Here is a 20,346-nt window from a genome sequence, read left to right on the forward strand (position 1 = left end):
GGAATCGTGGTCCGGAGGCCAAGCTCTGGGCGAGCTCCGGGCGCCCCAACCGCGCGCTACCCGGCCGGACACTCACGCTGACGATGGTGGACACGAACAGCAGCACCAGCACGGCCACGTGGAGGACGATGATACCCAGCAGCAGGAGCAGCATTCTGGCGGCGGGTTCTGCTCAGCGGAGTTTCCGTCTGGCCTGACAGGAGACACAGCCGAATTGGACGTGAGGTCGGGCTAACTGGCCCGAGCAGGCGAGCGAGGGAGGGAGGGGAGGAGGGAGGGGAGGAGGGAGGATCCTGCGCTCGGAATGCCCGGTCCTGGCCCGCCGCCCGCCCACCCCGCCCCGCGGCCGCCGAGAGAGGGCAGCAGCCGACCGTAGCATCCCTGCCCCGCAGCCCGCCGGGCCGAATATCTTTTGCTTTTGGAAGAAAACAAGCGGTACGCACGACAAACGTCGAAATCTTCCCGGGAGGGGAGGTTTTTCCAGAGTGCCAAGCAGAGGCTGCAGCGCGCCTCCACCCACCCGGGCGCGCCGGGGGCGGCCCAGCTTGCGGAAGGGGGACAGAAAAAGGGAGAGCGAGCGCTCTCCCGGTGGAGTGGAGGTGGGGGCGAGGGGCAGGCAGGGGCCTAGGTCTCTGCGAGAGGCCCAGGATCCAGCGGCGTGCTGGGAAGGATAGCGCGCGGCTTAGAGCCGGGTCCCTTAGACCGCTCCGCGTTTCGTTAGGCTCCGAGTTTCCACTCAAGTTTGGCCCGCGCAGGGGAGCCGCCCCGACCCCACCACCGCTTGGCAAAGACATCCGCGGCCCCGGAGAGAAGGCACAGAGCCGAGGGAAGAGGAAAGAACCGCCCGGGAGAATTGCTGGGGCCGGCGCCTCCTGCCCTCCCCGGGCGCTGGTCGGGCCAATGCGCTCAGGGCCCAGGCTGGAGGGGAGCAAGTGTCCGTGCGAAGGAGAGGCGGAGGTAATGGGGTGAGCTCCCCCCCGCCAGAAATAAGTGCAGCAGCATGGAGCCGGCAGGACCTCTTCTATCCGCCGCGGTGCGGTCCTCACACCACACCTCACATCCCGAGTCTGATCTGCGGAAGGATCCGCACGTTTGCTAAGACGAAGCTGCGTTTAAGAAAGTGCTGAAGGACAGAGTCTTGGGCTAGAAACAACGATTCAATAACTTCAGTGTTTAAAGTACCCAGTCGCAGGCCCCTCGGTCCTCTCCTTCAGCAACACTTAAAAAAAAAAAAAAAAAAAACCCTGGAACGTGCAGAGGAAATAAGCAGGGTTTTCTGACGTCTCCCAGAAGGTTTAAATTAAATCCAGTGACTCCTCATGCCGAGGAGGCGGGGGGAAGTGGGGGGAGACAAGAGAAAGATAAACGGGTATGTAGCTAGAAATTGGGGGGCCCCGGGGACCCTATACCCTGAAGATGTCCACCGCAGGGACTGCTTTGCCAGCGAGTCTCCGAGTAGGCGACTCTCCAGCGAGACGAAAAGTCCTCCGCCCCTGCCCCACATCCAGACATCAGCACCCGCGCCCCCGGCGGTTCACAGACCCGCAGGTTCTCCATACCAGACCCTTACAAGCCCCGCAGGAATGACGCCGGACAGGCGGTGTTCTGCCAGCGATCGGGGAACGCGCCAGCCCGAAGCCCCCTCGCTCCGCGCGTTCTGGCGCCGTCGATGGAAGATGCCCACATTCCTCCTTCGTCTCCTCCACTCTCCCGGCCAAAGCACTTACGGCCCAAAGGATAGCTGTCCCCGATCCTCAGAGATCCTCAGAGCTGCCTCGGGCACACACTCCGTGCGTCCGCTCAGCGGCTGGCGTCCGCAAAGGCAGCTGCGCTGCGGGGCTACGCGCGCCAAGCGAGGGGCAGGAGGGAGGCTCCCGGCGTTCCCCTTTAACGGGAACAACGCCCTGTCTGCGTCGCTGCAGTAGGGTGTGTCCCTGGGTCAGCGTGTGCAGGGGGGCGGGACTCGGGGAGGGGAGAGGGCAGCCGGGAGAGAGGGAGGGCAGGAGACAGCCTGGGCCTTACGCTGCGCCCCGGGAGAAAGTCGATGACGGCAAAACCGCTGTGACTTATCCTGGAAACTAGCAGACCGCGCAGCTTTCTCACCTCTGTTTCCTGTGGTTTCGCTGACTTTACCGAGACCAAGAGTTGACCGGTATACTGGCCCCTCCGCCCCCTCCGCCCAAGTGGGAAAGTCGACCAGAGGTTGCCCCCGCGGGTGCCCAGCGCCAGGCTCTGGGACGCACGCATTCGGACCGCGCCCACGTGGAGGTCCAGCCTGGATGCCCCTCCCACGGATAGGGGGAGATGGCACTTAAGCGCAGGCAGACATCCCTCCTCTGGAGTCCTGGCGCCCCTGGCCTGCCCCGGCGTCCTAGCGGGGCTCACCCGCACCAAGCCCGCCCGCGCGATCCCGTCTGCGCCCAGGCGGTGCGCCAGGTGCCTCGGATTCCCGGGACGGATCTAGCGGGCCTGCTAGGGAGAGAGTTGGAGGAGGAGGGGGAAAAGGCTGCCCACTGCAGGACAGCGCGCCCGGGGGTCGCTGGGCAAATCCAGACCACAACCGGGTACGCTCCAGACGAGTTTGCTGGCTTGGTGCCCGGCCTGGGCTGGCGTCCCCGGCCATAGGGTGGTGAGTTGGCCATTTGAGGTGGGGGAAGAGCAGCCAGGGAAATCAGCTGATTCATAGTCGGCTGAAGGCGGTCCGCCCAGCGTCACGGGGAGAGAGGATAGCCCTTCCGGGCGCAGGGTGGGTGCGCCCCAGTAAGAGGGGAAGACGCTCTGGGAGCCCGCCTTGATGCAGGAACGCGGAGCGGGAAGGTGGGCTTTACAGGTCTGCCTGCCAACGCAGCAGGTCACACACAAGTCACCAGCACCTGCCAGAGCTCTGTGTCACAGAACATCACCGCTCTGAATGACTCAAATACCCCCATCTACTTATTTTACTATCTGAAAGCGGCTGCCTGTGGCAGCTAATTATACATTCTTCAAGCAAAGATAATTTGGAAAAATTCTTCAAACAATGGTCTTTCAAAAATCCTTAGATTAAAAAGACGAATCCTTGGGAAATTTTTGTTCCCTGCCCAGTGATATGGCAGGTGGGTTAGCAGGACTCTGAGGTGGTCTGTAAGAGGGGTGTGGTCCAGTGGTTAGGTGTGGAGGCTCAAACAAACCTGATTAGCCTGCTTACTCAGGGCTGTGGATTTGGTCAGTTTGCTGAGGTATGGGGTGCTTCAGTTTTCTCATCTGCAAACAGGACTGAGAATGCCCATTTTTTTTAAAGAGTTATGGTGTTGATTAAAAGAGATAGTTGTGAAATACTTAGCATAATGTCTGGAACCAAATAAAGGATCAGTAGTACCCAGGAAATTGTCACTATTAATATTATTTCACATTTAATCCTCACAACAACCTTTTAAGGAAAGCCCGACCCCCTAAACTAAAATCGCTTATCAGCCTCCTAGATTGAAAGCACATTTGTAGGTAGAAGGACTAACTAAACAAATGGGAGTGATCACTTTCCTCCTGGGTCATATTCTAGGCTGGGTTTGCCCTGGGAATTATTGCCAGGGCAATTGCCTGGGAATTTGTGCCATCCAGACTTTTTATTTATTAAACCAACATTGACATGATCACCAGGTTCCCGGGATTGTTCTAAGCACTTTATAAATATTAGCATATCTACTCAGGATTTTCTTCCTTTCTTGTCTTTTTTCCCAGCTAAACTTCTGAATGAAATGTAGACATCTAGAAAAGTGCACACATGGTAAGATATAGCTCATTTCTTCCTTTCCTTTGCACCCAAGGTTTTAGTCATTAACCAGGTCGCACATAGTCACACTGCAGGACATCTGAACCCACCCGTCCCTGTCAGTCACTTCAGTGCCCCTCGCCTGCCTCCTGCCCATTCAGCCCCCAGCTGTGGAAGACAAATGCCGCCGCCTAGGGTGATGTCACCAGCTCGGCCACACCCAGGTCCCAGCCAGGGCTCCGTTACAAGAGGAAGCCTCTCCCCAACCTGCTTACAATCCGAGGTCACCTGCCAGCTGTGTGCGTGGAGCTGTTTTCCATCAGGGCTGGCGTGTCTGGTCCCCTTCCTCCCTTCAACTCTGGATGTGCCAGGGTTTCTAGGTGCTCCCAAAGGGCCCTTCTGGCCTCCCCAGCCAGTGTGTATATCCAGCTCTTAGCCAAGGATTTTAGAAACCCTCGGATTCTCTGGTCATTTCCAACACACACGCGCTGTCTCCCCTGCGATCCTTTCCATTTGTGGTTTGCAGGGCGTGGGGCTGGGCAGCAAGTGCTCTGTAAATCATGAGCATACACCATCCAGAGGCACAGTCTGCCAAGACAACTCACCGGGCCAAACAGGGTCACCCTTTCCTCCACTCGGCTGTCTTCACACTCAGACGCGTGTCAGGCAGGCCCCTCCCAGGACAGGGCAGCCGAGACACCAGCAGCTGGCAGGTCTAGTCCTGCTGCTTCCCACCAGGATCCCCGAAATGCGCCCTGGTGATGCTCCCCAGTAACTGAAGCCAGACCAGGCGTCCATCCAGTTTATTCAGGGGCTGGTCCAATGCTGGGATATGTCATGGTGGCCTGAGAGCGTCTCAGCCTCTACTGTTTAAAGAGACAGCACCCAGCTTTGTGTCCTCACCAGAACACAGTGATCCCAAGAGGCCCTTAGAGTGTGGGGAGCCTGGACTGGAGGGAGAGGAGCTTCAGGTGTGCCTGAAAGCTGGGATGCCGAGGCCATTCTCACCACCAGTGCCAGCCTGTGTCAGAGCAAAGAGATCACCCAGTCCTCAGTGCCCCCCCCCCCACCCCCAGTGAAGTCAGCGAAGATGAAACATAGGGTTGGCCAAAAGGTTCATTCAGGTTTTTCTTTTACAGCGTATACAAAAGCTCAAACGGACTTTGAGGCCAATGCAGTACACTATGTGTATAATGTGTGTGCAGGTAGGTTTCATCCTTTATCAACGACATCATTTTAAGGCACTCAAACATTGCACAGGTCATCTCTTCACAGGATCTCAGCAGGGAACCAAATCAGGGCCCCCGCCACCTGCCATGACTGTCTAGACCTCTCTCCGCTCTGTCACACAGGCAGGCATTGAAACGCAGCTCCTGGAAATGGGTTCCTACAGCTCTGTCTTCCATGGGGTTTTAATCGAGTCAGGATTAAATGTTGACCTTCATGAGATAATTCAAATAAACAAGCCTCTGTTGAGAACATTCTAACCTGTCGGGCAGGACGATGGAAAAGCTGCGGAGAGGCACACAAAAGAAAGGAGGGTGTTTCTCAGACTCTTTGCAGCTTGGACACCTTCAAACCCTCAGAAAACATTCTCCAAGGGGTGGGAGAACTGGGAGACTGGAATTGACACGTATAACAGATTGCCACTATGTTTAAGATAGATGACTAATGAGAACCTACTGTAGAGCACAGGGAATTCTCCTCAATGCCCTGTGGTGACCTAAATGGGCAGCAAATCCAAAAATGAGGGGATATATGTATATGTATAGCTGATTCACTTCATTGTACAGCAAAAACTGACACAACATTGAAATACAACTGTACTCCAATAAAAATTAATTAAAAAAAAAAAAGAAAATGTCCTCCATCTCTACCAAGTTCTCTAGGTGGAAGCTTCCGGGCAAGGGGGCTTGGTTTCAGTGAATGAATTTCCTGAAATTCTGGCAGTTTCTCTCCCTCTTCTGTGAAGGGTCCCCCATCTGGAGCACCCATGCATGCAGGGAGGTCCCCTTCTGCCACAGACACTTTGTGTTCTGTTCTGCTGGACTCCACAGTCAGGAGGGAGTTCTGCCCCCAGGCAGCATCTCCCCAGTCACAGGGAAACAATTTAGTCTGTTTTCATATCTCAGATTTCAACTTTGGCTGCTCCTCAGAATCAGTCCTTGATTGGAAACGTCCTTGCCCAGACCCAGAGCCACACATGGACGCGGTGGTCTGGGAGGGGGCTCAGGTGTAGGTCATTTCTAACATTCACCAGGATGTTCCAGCATCCAGTCAGATTGTCACATGGCGTCAGTTCAGTTCAGTTGCTCAGTCATGTCCGCCTCTTTGTGATCCCATGGACTGCAGCACAGCAGGCTTCCCTGTCCTTCACCATCTCCCGGAGTTTGCTCAAACTCGTGTCCATAGAGTCAATGATGCCATCCAACCATCTCATCCTCTGTAGCCCCCTTCTCCTCCTGCCTTCAGTCTTTCCCAGCATCAGGGTCTTTTCCAATGAGTCGGTTCTTCGCATCATATGGTGTCAGGGGGCCCCAAATCGAGGTAAGTCCCAGTGCAGGCTGCAGTGTTACACAGCTGTGGTCAGAGTCTTGGCAGGCATAAGAGGGGCTTGTATGTATACCTGGTGTGTGTGTATGTGTGTGTGAGAGAGAGAGACAGAGACACAGAGAGAGAGGAATTTCCCACAGTCCTCTGCTGACATGGTGGTGATGGGGACCGATGAGCACGGTGTCTCAGCAAACCGCCCCCCCACCCAGACACCCCGCCTTCCTGGATGCCCCCAGGATCTGACTCTGAAGACTGCATTGCAGAGGCTGCTGCCACTCAGGCCAGGACTCAGCCTGGAGATTCCTGCTTCAGGGCCTAAGAATTCAGAGGAAGGAGACTGGGGCAAGATGGGGTGTGGGGGAAATCAAGGCACAGTAAGACATGGAGTGACTTTCTCAAGATGCCCCATGAGGAAATGGCTGAGGACAGATTCAATCTGGGAATCTGGCTGCAGAATCCACTCTTGGTACCCACTGCTTTTTGGAGCCTCTTATTGGTGTCTGGGGCCTTCCTGGTGGCTCACACAGTAAAGAATCTGCCTGTAACACAGGAGACTCGGGCTTGATCCCTGGGTTGGAAAGATCCCCTGGAGAAGGGAATGACAACCCACTCCAGGATTCCCATGGGGAATCTTATGGACAGAGGAACCTGGTGGGTTACAGTCCATGCAGTCACAAAAAAATAAAGAAGTCAAACACCACTGAGCGACAAACACACATAGCTGTCTGGATTCATAGTACATCTAAACTTTTTCATGGTGCTTCCATAGATGTTATGTGATCTAATTCCCTTTTTTCACCAAAGATACTGACACGTTTTATCTGTTTATGCATCCCAGTTTATTTTCTCATTAAAAAAAAAAGAGAGAACATCCTACAACCTCTACCCATTGCCCCATCCTGTGCGGCCCCCATTCCCCGTGCCCCGACTCATCCTGCCTCCAAGCTGTCAGCATCACTCACCTGTGCAGCTGGCACAAGGTGGACCCAGTGCACGGCTGGTAGTTTGATTTCATGAGACCATCACTGCTCTCTACAGGGAGGAGAATCAGATGCATGGAAGTGAGAGGCAACCCTTGTCTTCTGCACTTAGAGTGGCCAAAATGCCATTTCATATAGTATCTTACTTGAAGGGAATCAGGACTATTTTCTAGCTAGAAACTGAGGCTTGGAAAATTGAGGGTCTTTCCTTTGTGCACCAGCGAGTACCTGCTGGGACTTGCAACCAGCTCCTCTGGTTTCCAAACCTGTGATGTTTTTCCATTATGCAGAATTCCCCAAAGGAAAAACAGACATGAGTCTCAATCGGGCATTTGTCCAGGGGATGAATGTCGTTGGCACATCAGCCCCACCAAGCACTCAGTCAATATCTGGGGAGTGTTTACTCCAGCAGGGTGGCCTTTCCTGTTTCCTTACAGCCAGCAGGCTGTGTGGGAGTTTCTGGCGGGGCTCGGACACAGCTGGTCTGAAAGGGCCTCGGAAGGCTGGTTACTGCCCCATCCAGACCCATTTAGACTCTCTGAGCAGTTTATTATTAAGAGAGTGAGCTGAAGAGGGGGATGAAGGAAGAGAGGGAGGGAGGAGAGAAAGAAGAGGAGGAGAAGGGGAAGAGGAGGAATGAAGCCAGTGTTGACTTCCGTGTGCAGATTCTGCTATAGCTGGATGTGTCTGAAGTTATGTCATCTCCAAGCCCCTAGAAGATATTCTCAACGAGCAACGAAGACGCAGGTAAAAAGCAGCCTATGACACACAAACTCAGGTTGGCACAGGGCCATTCCCTCAGTTACACAGATTGACAGTTTATCATGGGATACATCGCATCTTTAGCTGCCACACTTATGGGAGAGAGAAAGCACAGAATGGTCGTGCGGAGCCATTGGCACGATACGAAGTACAAAGAACTCTTTGTTCCCAAACACATTGTTGCTGAGAAAGGCCGAATTCCATAGATGCAAGTGGAGGGGCAAGGCGGTCTTCTCTGGCATCTCACGAGCAGGCGAGAGGGGGGATTCCGAAGTAACCTAAGAAAGAGAGGGTCCCATGTGGCTTTGCACTTGGGACTGAGGACTCTGAAACTTTTCTAAAAACTCTTATTGCTAAGGAACGTTTTTCTTCTCCTGGTGGAGAGAGGCTCCCTTGGATGGAGGAAGTAACAGTCTTGAGGTGAGGGAATTGGAGAGGCGTGGACGGACTTTTCAAGTCCCGCAGGCCCAGCGAGACAAGGCCAAGAAGGCAACCTAGGCTGGCTGGCAGAGGCCGGTTGTTTTTGAGGGAGGTGGATGGGAAGGTCCACTCTAAGCCAAGGGAATGCTTGATTCAGGCAGGTGGGACCACACCAGGCAGCGAAGCATTCATTACCAGCAAAGCAAAACAAAACGATGGGCACACACAAAGCATCTCAGCAAGGGACCTGGGGGAGCGTTCCCCAAGCTGCCTCATTGATGCTTCCTTTTGTTCCCTGAGCACTTTTGAGCCGGAGGAACGAGGCTGCACTTCAATTGAACTTGAGAACAGATGTTTTCTCCCTCGTGACCCCCTGAACCACTTAACCAGTGGGAAACCTCAGGGAAAGTCTAGGAAGTTCACAGATCAAGGTCAAAACCTTTGGAGAGGTTCAAGGCAAGACTGGGCAAAGCTTTAAGTATTTTTACTCTTCATTGTTTAAGACTAGGAAATACCTCTCCGGGGGACTTCAGTGATAAATCCCGGACCTCGTGGGGCAATTACCTTACAGTTTTGATCCAGAAAGGAAAATTCTAGAAATATGGATATGCAAACAAAAAAAAAAAAAAAAGCAGCTGTTTGTTGTAGAAGGAAAATGAACATGCTATATTTCAAACAATAGGGGATAAAGGTTGGTACAGTCATAAGATGAAATGCTGTGAAGACATTAAAAATAATGTCAAGGAAGATAATTTAATGAAATGAAGAAAAGTCAACATCATGTGGTTGGAGAGGGAATTACAAAATGCGATGCCTATAACTGATCAGGCACTCCCCAGACGCTGTGCTGAAACCTTGACTTTATTACCTACAACAATCCCAGAAGGAGTGGACCACTGTGACCCCTTCAGCCCCCAGAGGTTACCACAGTGCCCAAGGGCACAGAGTTGGCAGGTGATGCAGCCAAACATAAACTTGGACCATAAGCCACTACATCCCGTAAATGTGCCTCTGTGGACTCAACCCAGTTTTCACAGTGACGAAAATGAAAGTGTTGGACTTCCCTGTTAGTCCAGTGGTTAAGAATCCGCCTGCCAGTGCAGGGGACATGGGTTCGATCCCTGGTCCAGGAAGATCCTACATGCCAAGGAGTAACTCAATCCATGCACCACAAGTACTGAGCCCACCACAACTATGAGGCCGCTCTATCCATGGGATTCTCCAGGCAAGGATACTGCAGTGGGTTGCCATGCCCTTCTCCAGGGGATCTTCCCCACCCAGGGATCAAACCTGCTTCTCTTACATCTCCTGCATCAGCGGGCGGGTTCTTTACCACTAGCGCCACCTGGGAAGCCTGAGAGTCATTATAACTCTCACTAAAAGCAAGGTCAGACATGATTCAGATGAAAAGTGTGGTCCATTCAACCATGGGGATTAAATGACTCCCTTGTCTTATTGTCCTTTGCTTTTTAAAGATTTCTTTATGTGCACCTTTTTTAAAAGTATTTATTGAATGTATTACAATATTGCTTCTGTTTTTTTATGGTTTGGTTTTTTGGCCATGAGGCATATGAGATCTTAGCTCCTCGACCAGGGATCAAACCTGCACCCCCTGCATAGGAAGGTGAAGCATTAACCTCTGGACCATCAGGGAAGCCCCTCCCCTTGTCTTGCTATCTTATGTCTCCGAATCTCTCTCTGTCCCTCTTTTGCTCTCTCTCCCTCATCGCTCTCATAGCTCATTCATCCTTTATGCTGTACAACCATAATGAAATAAAAATACCATTAAAATCTGAATTTCACTACCTTGTAAGCCTCTCGATCCTTGGAGACATCAGGACTCTTTTGAATTTTCCTCCCCAGCGAGGTCCTTTCCAGAACCTCCCCAAAGGCTGCCCCACACAACATACTCACTCCACTATCATCTTGGATCCTTGAACCTACAACTGTGTCTTAGGAGCCCCTAGGAGGAGACTAGGTGATGAAGCCTTTCCTAGATATATCAGAGCACTGAATGCTTATTCTCAGATTGTCTCCAAGGATTAGATTCCCTGGAACTCACCACTGGAAACACTGCGCTACATGACCCTCGTGGGCCCTGACATTCTAGCCTAAATCAATGGACACAAACGGAAGAGATGGCTCCAGGCATTTCAGGAAATGAAGAGGCAGGTGTGGAGGCAGGAGACATCGGCCAAGGCCTCCCCAACCCTGGCAGGGAAGAGGCAGTGTTCACAGGGGCTGTGGTCCCCAGTAAGGAATAGGGAGGATGTGGCCTGAGGCCATCAGGGACACGTGGTTCCCAGTGACCATTCAGGCTCTCCCCTATCAGGTGGTCATTTTCCTCTCGGGGGGACCACTGAGTCTTAGCTCAGGGCTTGGCCTCATCATGGACTTTGGAAGAACACCCAGACCCCAGTTACGGGGTTATAGGAATGATCTGAAGGTGGCCTCTGGGTGGTTTATATCTTCACTGCAGGCTGAGACCCATTACTTAAAAGCTCCCTGGCTTCTAACTCCAATGCTTACACATCCAATTATTTAAAAATAGCCCAAAAGTTTTAGCCACTTAGAACTTGGCTGCTTTGCAAGCCCCATGAGACCTTACCCCATGACTCCAAGCCATTGATGAGAAAGAGTCTGTGGTTGTAAAACCCCCGCAAACCGCTACGGTCCTTCGGTCCTCTGACCCAGAGACGTCCCATTGGGCAGCATCACTGGATATACACAGATACACATGTAAGCCCTCGCTCCTGGCCCCGCTCCCAGGAGTCCCTTCCCCTCCTCCCTTTGTGGATGGTGGTCCCTGTGTATGGTCTCTAGCTGTGATGCACTGACCTTGTCTCTCATGCGACCCTGTCCAAGACCCACTGATGAAGCTTGCTGTGGGTTGCAGACTCTTATGGCCATGTCTTTTCTCCTAGGTCAGCTCCAGGACCCCCTGACACACCTCCACACACAGAGACCAGTGACACACAGAGGAACACTGAGCCAGTGCGCGGAAGCCCAGCGATGCCCCAGGGTTGCAGGCTGCAAGGGAGGGCAAGAACTCCTCCAGCGAAATAAAAGCATCCTGATCACATTGTTACTCAGATCACCCCAGGTTCCTCAAATAACCCCCTCAAAGAGGTTCTTCCAGAGAATCCAGGGGGAGAGTGGTTGGTGAGGGTTGTCAGGGATGGCCCCCAACTGGAAGACCTTCTGAGAAAGAGCTCCACTCCAGCAAGCTGAGGAAGACGACCACTGAGGGGCTGGATACCTGGACTCCGCAGCTATGGGGCTAGAGAAAATAGGAACCTGACCCACCAGCCGGTGCACAAGCCCGGTGGCACCGGAGCCCCACACTCTGACAACACCCCAGCAGGTATGTGTCCACCCAGGTGGCTGGTGGAGCCACTTTTCTTTTTCTTTTTCCTGACAATGTGAGGTTTATTAGAAAAGGCAATAAGACTTCTTCTGTAAGTTCAACTTTTTCTATCCTCTTTTTCCTTTTTTTTTAAATTGAATTATAGTTGATTTACAATGTTGTATTAGTTTCACATGTACGGCAAAGGAATTCAGTTACGCATGTGTACGTATATCATTTTTCAGATTCTTTTCCTTTATAGATTATTACAAAATATTGAGTAGAGTCCCCTGTGCTATACAGTAGGTCCCTGTTGATTATTTATTTTCTAAATAGTAGTGTATCTGTTAATCCCACACTCCTAATTTATCCTTCCTCCCTGCTATTTCCCTTCAGTAACCATAAGTTTGTTTTCTTTTCTATATCTGTGAGTGTATTTCTGTGCTATAAATAAGTTAATTTGTATCTTCATTTTTAGATTCATATATAAGCAGTATCACATGATATTTGTCTTTCTGACTTACTTCACTTAGTGGGATAATATCTAGGTCTATCCATGTTGCCACAAATGGCCTTATTTCATTCTTTTTTATGGCTGAGTAATATTTCATTGTATATATATGACATATATGTATGACATCTTTATTACCCATTTCTCTGTCCATGGACACTTAGGTTGCTTCCGTGTCTTGGCTGTTGTGCATAGTGCTGCTATGAACTTTGGGGTGCGTGCATCTTTTCAGACTAGACTTTTCTCCAGAGATATCCCTGATAGAGCCATTTTCCACCCAGTAATTTTAGCGGCTGATCCTTACCCCCTACTCCTTGTACACAATGTTATGTGTGAATACCTGGGTGGAGCTGAAACCAGTTGGTGTTGTTTTAACAAGCACACAATGGATGAAGACTGAGTTCCCAGTCTATGCCAGTGGCTGCTTCTATAAAGGAAACAAAAGCTATACAGTTCCTCTAACTAAGGTCACTGGACTTTACTGGCTTCTTCCATGATGACAGGTAAACAGATGACTGGGCATTTTTGGCATCCACAGTCAGAACCAGCCCCTGGGAGCAGTGTATTTTGAGCATCTTAACCTCAACTATGTGAAAAGAAGGAAAAATAAAGTCTTAAAATCTTATTCATTTAATAACTCTTTAGTGAGCAGCTACTATGAGCCAGGGGTGAACATTGTCACAGGGTCTTGTCAATCTTCATTAAATGCAAAAATAGCCAGGAAAGCTTCTGGTCCCTGTCTGCTCGCCTCCTTACAATGTAGCCTTTCTGTTCCCTCTGTGAGGAGGTACAGTCTGTTTCTGCACCGTTTGAATCCAGAGCAGACCTGCTTTAGCCAATGGGATGTTAGGAGGCTTAAAGAGCACTTGCCCATTGAGGGTTAATCCACTACTGCTGGGGACTGTTCCCCCATCATCACAACAAGCCCAGGGAAGCCTGCTGGGTATGGGGAGACCTCATGGAGCATGATCTGAACCATCCCACCCAACTCAGCAAAGACCCCAGACCCACAAGCCACCCTGGACAGAACAGTGGATTCAGGCCCAGATCAGAAGGGATGCGAAACAAAGCCCAGCCAGCTCTCAGAATCTTGAAAATCAATAAATTGTCATTTTAAGCCACTGAGTTTAGGAATGGGGACTTTCCTGGTGGCCCATTGGTTAAGATTCTGAACTTCCAATGTAGGGTTCAATATCCGGTGGGGGAACTAGGATCCCACATGCCATACAGTTCAGCCAAAAAAATAAAAGTTTGGGAATGATTTCTTATGTAGCTAAAGCTAACTGATACATGAAGAATCATAGAGTTGGGATTTCATATTAAACAGGTTATAATCAGAAGCAGGACTCTGCCAGCAGAGGCAATTGCAACCCCCCACTCCGGCCCCACCCATGTCATGGATAGACTTCCTCACATTCCTGGTTCTTTGGAGCCTAGAAAACAGGCTTTAATCACTGGCTCAGCTGTATTTCTGAGGAATGAGAGTGATAGAGAAAGAGACTGAGAAGACTCCAAGGTTCCGTAGGATCTGATAGATATGCCAGAGGGACATGTCCCCTGGTCACACACTGGGTGTCATGCCATGTAAAATCTCTCTAAAAGCTTCTAAAGTCTCACTCTCAATGCGTACTTCCTCATGGCAGCCCTGTTCCGGTTGGTGAGCTGTGTGCTCACAAAGCTTCCAGCAGCATCACCGTGGAAACAGCTGAGGCCAACCCCGCAACTCGTACAGCCCCCTGCCTGGAACCATGGGCTCTCATCTGTGGCGTAAACCTGACTATTAACACTTTTCCTCTGATTCAGGTCTTCAACCCCCAAAGCAAGGCCCATGGAAAATCAAGTAACAGGCACGTTTTTATGAAAAACAGCACCTTTACTTGGGAAGAGCACCGAATAATGAACAGAATAACTCTCAACATTCAGCATTTCCTTGGCCAGAGAAAATAGTCATACCAGGAAGCATTGCTCTATCACCACCATCTCTGAGCCACAGTCTGTTTTTTAAGTATTTATTTATTTATTTACTTTTGGCTGTATCAAGTCCTCCTTGCTGTGCACGGCTCCTCATTTCAGTGGCCTCTCTTGGGCAGAGCGCAGGCTCTGAAGTGCAGGTTTCAGTAGTTGTGGTGCCTGGGCTTCGGTGCTCCGTGGCATATGGGATGTTAGTTCCTGGACCGTGTCCGCTGCATTGCAAGGCAGATTCTTAACTGCCAGACACCCAGGGAAGTCCCTGAGCTACAGTGTTGATGGCAGCACTATTCTGAGGCTGGCCCTGCCCGGAGCACTGGTCCAACAGTGCTGGGCGAGGGTCTCAGGGCTGCAGGAACCACACTCTAGAACATTCTGAGTGGTCACCCCCCTCCACGGAGCCACTACTATCTTAACAACCTGCAGACCCCAGGACCATAGAGCTGTCATTTCCAGAGAAATCTGCAAAGTGCTTTAAAGAGTGTCCCTTGAAGCACCTTCCTGAGGCTGAGTCTTGCAGCCTTAAGATATTCCTCTCACTGGTGGAAACAAAGCTTGACACGTTTTGCATTGCTCTGTGGAAGTGGGGAAGATAAGAGGAGCCGACTTGTCAAACAGGGCTGCTGCAGCTCCTTCACTACAAAACAGCCTCGGGACCAGGACATTCTAGAGCCTGCTCTCCTTCATCCGGAAAGGATGGGCCCCTCTGAAAGGTACCAGCATCCAACCATCCGTTGTCAAGACTGGAAGCTGTGGCATCACCCCAGACTCTGCACCTTCTCTCAACACCAGTTTACCCGTGGATCACCGAGTGTTAGCAGCTCCATCTCCAAACTGTTTCCACCACCTTCATTCTCATGGCAACCACTCTATTTTAGGCCCTGGTTTAATTTCTCTGAATTACTGCCAAAGCCAAATGCTCTCTCTGCCTGCACTTTGTCACTATCTAATGACCATTAAAAATAACCATCATCACCAACTTGTTATGTTCTCGACATTGTACTAGTACAGTAAGTCCCCTATATACGAAACTCCAAGTTGCCAACTTTCAAAGATGCAAACGTGTTTGCAAGTCCAATCACATGAGTTAGTTCATATGTCTATAAGATTATTGTACTATAAAATTTAAAATATTTTATTTTTCTTTGTTTTTTATGGAGTGTGTGTTAGTCTTGTCCAGTTCTTTGTGATCCCATGAACTGTTAGCCCACCAGGCTCTTCTGTCCGTGGAATTTTCCAGGCAAGAATACTGGAGTATGTTGCCATTCCCTTCTCCAGGGGATCTTCCCAACCCAGGGATCAAACCTGTGTCTCCTGCATTGCAGGTGGATTCTTTATCATGTGTGAAAAGTATTGTAAACCTATTTCAGTTCAGTACTATCAATGATGGACAGGGAAGCCTGGTGTGCTACAGTCCATGGGGTCACAAAGAGTCAGACACAACTGATTAACTGAACTGAACTATCAATATATAGCCAATCATGTTAGCTGGGTACCTAGGCTGATTTTATTGGACTTATGAACAAATTGGACTTAGAAAAGTGCTCATGGATGGGAACTCATTCATGTGTAGGGGACTCACTGTACTGAAATTGACCTGAGAAATAGTAATTATTAACTTTTCCCCAACATTTTATTATGAAAAAAAATACAAAAAAAGTTGAAAGAGTGGCCCAATGAACACCCAAATTCCTACCACTTAGAATCTATAATTGTTACCTTTTAACAGCATTTGCTCTATCACATATGTATCCATCTATCAACCCATTTTACTTTTTATTCATTTAAAAGTTAGTTGCAGATGTCAGGTTATTCACTCTTAAGTAATATGACATGAAAACCATTAAATAAAGTGCAATACATGCTTAACATTTTTAAGGTAAGATTTACATACAGTAAAATGTGCACCTCTCAAGGGCACCACTGATGGAATTTGATGACTGTCTCCACCTGAGTAATACAGCACATTATTGTCAACCCAGAAAATTCCATTGAGCCACTTTCCAGTCAATTCCCAGTCCCCAAGGGCAACCACTGTTGACAACTATTATTTTGGGAACTATTATTCCAAAATAAAACTAAACTAAAATAAAACTATCATTCCAGCTATTATTCCGAATTTCAGTGAGGGAAGCAAAGCTAGAAAAATTGAACATTTTGCTCACAGAATCGAAGTCAAAAAGCCTGGATCTTTCTAACTCCAGAGACCATGTTCTCATCCTGGCTTTGTCCCAAAGCTTCAGCTGAGTGTCTCTAGTGACACCACCAAGACCTCTGTGGAACACACTGATGGTTTTTTGAGAGAAAAGTCCACTAGAGGATTTCTTGATGGATATGAGCATCTAGAAGAATTTCAAAGGTTCTGAGAAATCCTGCAACAAAAAAACATCAAAACAGAACAAAATAGACACCTGGTTATAGCCTGCTTATTGTTGTTGTTTAGTCACTAAGTCAAGTCTGATTATTTGCGATCCCATGGACTGTAGCCCGCTGGGTTCCTCTGTCCGCTGGCATCTCCAGGTAAGAATAGTAGAGTGGGTGACCATTCCCTTCTCCAGGGGATCTTCCTGACCCAAGGATCTAACCCATGTCTCCTGGGTTAGCAGGTGGATTCTTCACCGCTGAGCCACCAGGGAAGCCCATTTATTAGCTGACTTAAATCCTTTTCTCCTGTAACAAAACATGCTGTGATGGTGCTTTGAAATATTCCCCAACACCTGCTGTGCTCGGCAACAGGTGGGCTGCAGTCTGTAATGTCTCTACCAGGCATGTTCTGTCCTGCCTTCTGACCCCTGCCCTGCCCTTTCTCCCGGCCTGGAATTCTCTCAGCCTCCATCTCCACTCTGACTTGTGCTGGTCCTCCAGCTCTCAGTCTATTACTTCTTGGAAAGTTCCCAAATGCCCTGAAAGGACCGATTAGGAATGCATGCCCTGTGTTGCAATGGTTCCGCCCCCCCCCCTCCGCCAACATCCCCACAAGTAGCACTCCTCTCTGTTGCCTTGGAGATGTCTTTTTATTTGTGTCTTTTTTTACTTATATGTTCTCTGTTTGCTAAATATCCACAGACCCTTTGACCACCCAGACACATGTATTTGCTCTTATCATCTCATTCCATACCTGGGTTAGAAGGAACTGCATCAAGCTGGAAAGTCTCTGGGTCCATAATAATTCCCCAGTTCCCCCTTCAGGGCAGCCAAGAGCTTTGGACAGCCCTCTCCAGGGAGGTGGAAGCCTCAAGCGCTTAGAAAAGACCTTTATCCACTGACCAAACAATGCCCAGCTGTTCCCAGAGGCCAGACCTGTCCTCGAACCTCTCCATTTCCATTTCAGCAGACACCTGCAGCAGGTGAAAGGACTATTTAAATGATCATTGTTTCCTTGTTCTTCTGGTCCCCCAACATCTCCTTCAGGAAGACAACATATAACATGGGGAGACACTGTCTTCAAACCAGGCTATAAAACCTACTTAACAGAGAGTATAGTTGAAATTCCCTCATGTGGAGGAAACAGGCTTTTGTGCATCAGCCAGGAATGAACCTGTCACTTAAAACTGATTCTATGGGGGAAGATATTTCAAGGACAAACAACCAGCTTATGAACTTTTCTTGCCATGATCACTTTGGGTTGTTTCTAGTCAGAGAGTAAATCCCTACTACCCTCCTTGGCCAGAAACAGAAGTCCTTTTGTTTGGTTTTTGCCCAGTATTTTCCAAACAGGCAAGGGTCTTTCGGAACTTTTGATCTTAGTCACATGGTCAGTGCATGACTTATCTTCCAAGAATCTGCTCCAAGTCACTCCCTTCAAGAAGCTTCTAACACTTTCTGTCTACCATCACACACTTCATACAGAATAGAGCCTTTCTATTCATGAGGAATACATTCTGAGCATGGGAAAGAACCTATTTTAGTTAACTAGCACCAAAGTGCCCACCAGGCTCCTCTGTCCATGGAATTCTCCAGGCAGGAATACTGGAGTGTGGGTAGCCGTTTCCTTCTCCAGGGAATCTTCCTGACCCAGGGATCAAACCCACATCTCTTGGATTGCCAGCAGATTCTTTACCTTCAAGCCACCAGGGAAGCCCCAAAATGCTGGTAAGTGTTCACAAAACATAGTTGCTCCCCATTTGGAACTGAATGCTCTTTAGAAGAAGTATGCTACCAAAGACCCAAGCACACAGAGGGCAACCTACAGTCCATCAGTATCAATGGTTACTGTCAACAGTCGTGTCCTTAGAGGTCTTTCATTTCTTCTCTTCTCCATCATCACCACTAGCAACTGGATTTTTCTTAAGGTTGTTTCTGACTACACTGTGACTGAGATTCTCATCAGTCACACTGTGAAGGTAACTGTGCCAGTCACCACCACACCCCTCCCTCCAACCAAGCGTCAACTAGTGGTGGAAAGTCAGCTGGTCTCCTCATTAGTTTGGTGACTTGTTCCTGCCCATACATTTCACACTGTGCCCTCAGCCACCCAGGTAACACTGCACCCGAGCAAAATTAAAGTCATTACATGTGTAAATAAACTGGTACATCCAGACAATGGAATATTATTGAACACACACAATGAGCTATCCAGCCTTGAAATGACACGGAGGAGGGTAGCTCAGTTGGTAAAGAATCCACCTGCAATGCAGGAGACCCCAGTGCAATTCTCAGGTCAGGAAGATCCCCTGGAAGAGAGCATGACAACCCACTCTGGTATTCTTGCTTGGAGAATCCCCATGGACAGAGGAGCCTTGTGGGCTACAGTCCATGGGGTTGCAAAGAGTTGGACATTTCTGAGCAACTAAGCACAGCAAACTTAAATGCATATGATTAAGTAAAAGAAGCCGATTTGAAAAGTCTACTTACTGTATGACTCAGACTACATGACTTTCTGGGAAAAGCAAAACCTTGGAGACAGTCAAAAGATCAGTTGTCAGGACTTTGGGGAGCAGTTAGGATGAATAGTTAATAGCAGTTAGGCCTTCCCATGTGACTCAGACAGTAAAGAATCTGCTTGCAATGCAAGAGACCCAGGTTCAACCCCTGGGTTAGGAAAATCCCCTGGAGAAAGGAATGGCTACCCAGTCCAGTATTCTTACTTGGAGAATTCCATGGAGAGAGGAGCCTGGCAGGCTACAGTCCATAGGGTCCCAAAGAGTCAGTCAGTCACTCAGATTGAGTGACTAACATGGATGCTGCTGCTGCTGCTGCGTCGCTTCAGTTGTGTCCGACTCTGTGTGACCCCATAGACAGCAGCCCACCAGGCTCCCCTGTCCCCAGGATTCTCCAGGCAAGAATACTGGAGTGGGTTGCCATTTCCTTCTCCAAAGCATGAAGGTGAAAAGTGAAAGTGAAGTCGCTCAGTCGTGTCCGACTCTGAGCGACCCCATGGACTGTAGCCTACCAGGCTCCTCCAACCATGGGATTTTCCAGGCAAGAGTACTGGAGTGGGGTGCCATCGCCTTCTCTGAACATGGGTGCTAGGAATGAAGAAACAAAGTACAGGTTTCTAGGGCAGTGAAAATACTCTGTATGGTATTGTAACGATGGGTACATGTCATTATACCTTTGTCTAAACCCATACAATGTACACCACCAAATGAATGCTAAGCTAAACTGTGGACTTTGGATGACTATGATGAGTCCTTGTAGAGTCATCAACTGTAATAAACATACCATCTGGTGGGGGACATTGATAATGGGGAGGCTGTGTATGTGGGGAGGTGGGTAGAAGCTGTATGGGAAATTCCTGTACCTTTTCCTCAATTTTCCTGTAAACTTAAAACTTGTCTTAAAAATACTCATTAAACTTATCTTCACAGTGATAAGAGAACAGACTCTGTATGATTTCAATACCTTTAGACCATGAAGTTTTTGCACCTTGTTTTATATCCTTGGGTATGTTCCAACATCTCCTAGTTTATAGTCTATGGGAACTTAAATACGATTACTATCTTACTGTTGTATGAAAATTGCATAAATCTTAATTATTTTGAATTGGCTTATGGTGCTGTTCGAGTCTAGTATGTCCTTTTCTGTATATTCATTCTATTAATTTTTGAGCATTTGA

The 20,346-nt window shown here is 49.2% G+C and overlaps 1 protein-coding gene and 1 long non-coding RNA gene across 5 annotated transcripts in view; one reads left to right on the top strand and one right to left on the bottom strand.

The window, feature by feature from the left end:
* Positions 1-4,525, bottom strand: part of PMP22 (peripheral myelin protein 22) — a 28,420-nt gene extending 23,895 nt beyond the window's left edge. The window contains exons 1-2 of one of the 4 annotated variants that reach the window (XM_005220380.5): positions 4,354-4,525; positions 77-193 (exon numbers count right to left, since the gene is read on the bottom strand). In XM_005220380.5, coding sequence (XP_005220437.1) covers positions 77-154 — 78 coding nt within the window. In that variant the 5' untranslated portion in view covers positions 155-193; positions 4,354-4,525. 4 annotated transcript variants of the gene reach the window in all.
* Positions 1,959-5,711, top strand: LOC104975041 (uncharacterized). The gene is made up of 3 exons (XR_813267.4): positions 1,959-2,152; positions 3,718-3,763; positions 4,888-5,711. It is a non-coding gene; the product is annotated as an uncharacterized lncRNA (long non-coding RNA).
* The last annotated feature ends 14,635 nt before the right edge of the window (positions 5,712-20,346 follow it).

Source organism: Bos taurus, chromosome 19 (genome assembly GCF_002263795.3).
Source record: "Bos taurus isolate L1 Dominette 01449 registration number 42190680 breed Hereford chromosome 19, ARS-UCD2.0, whole genome shotgun sequence".
NCBI classification, from domain to species: Eukaryota; Metazoa; Chordata; class Mammalia; order Artiodactyla; family Bovidae; genus Bos; species Bos taurus.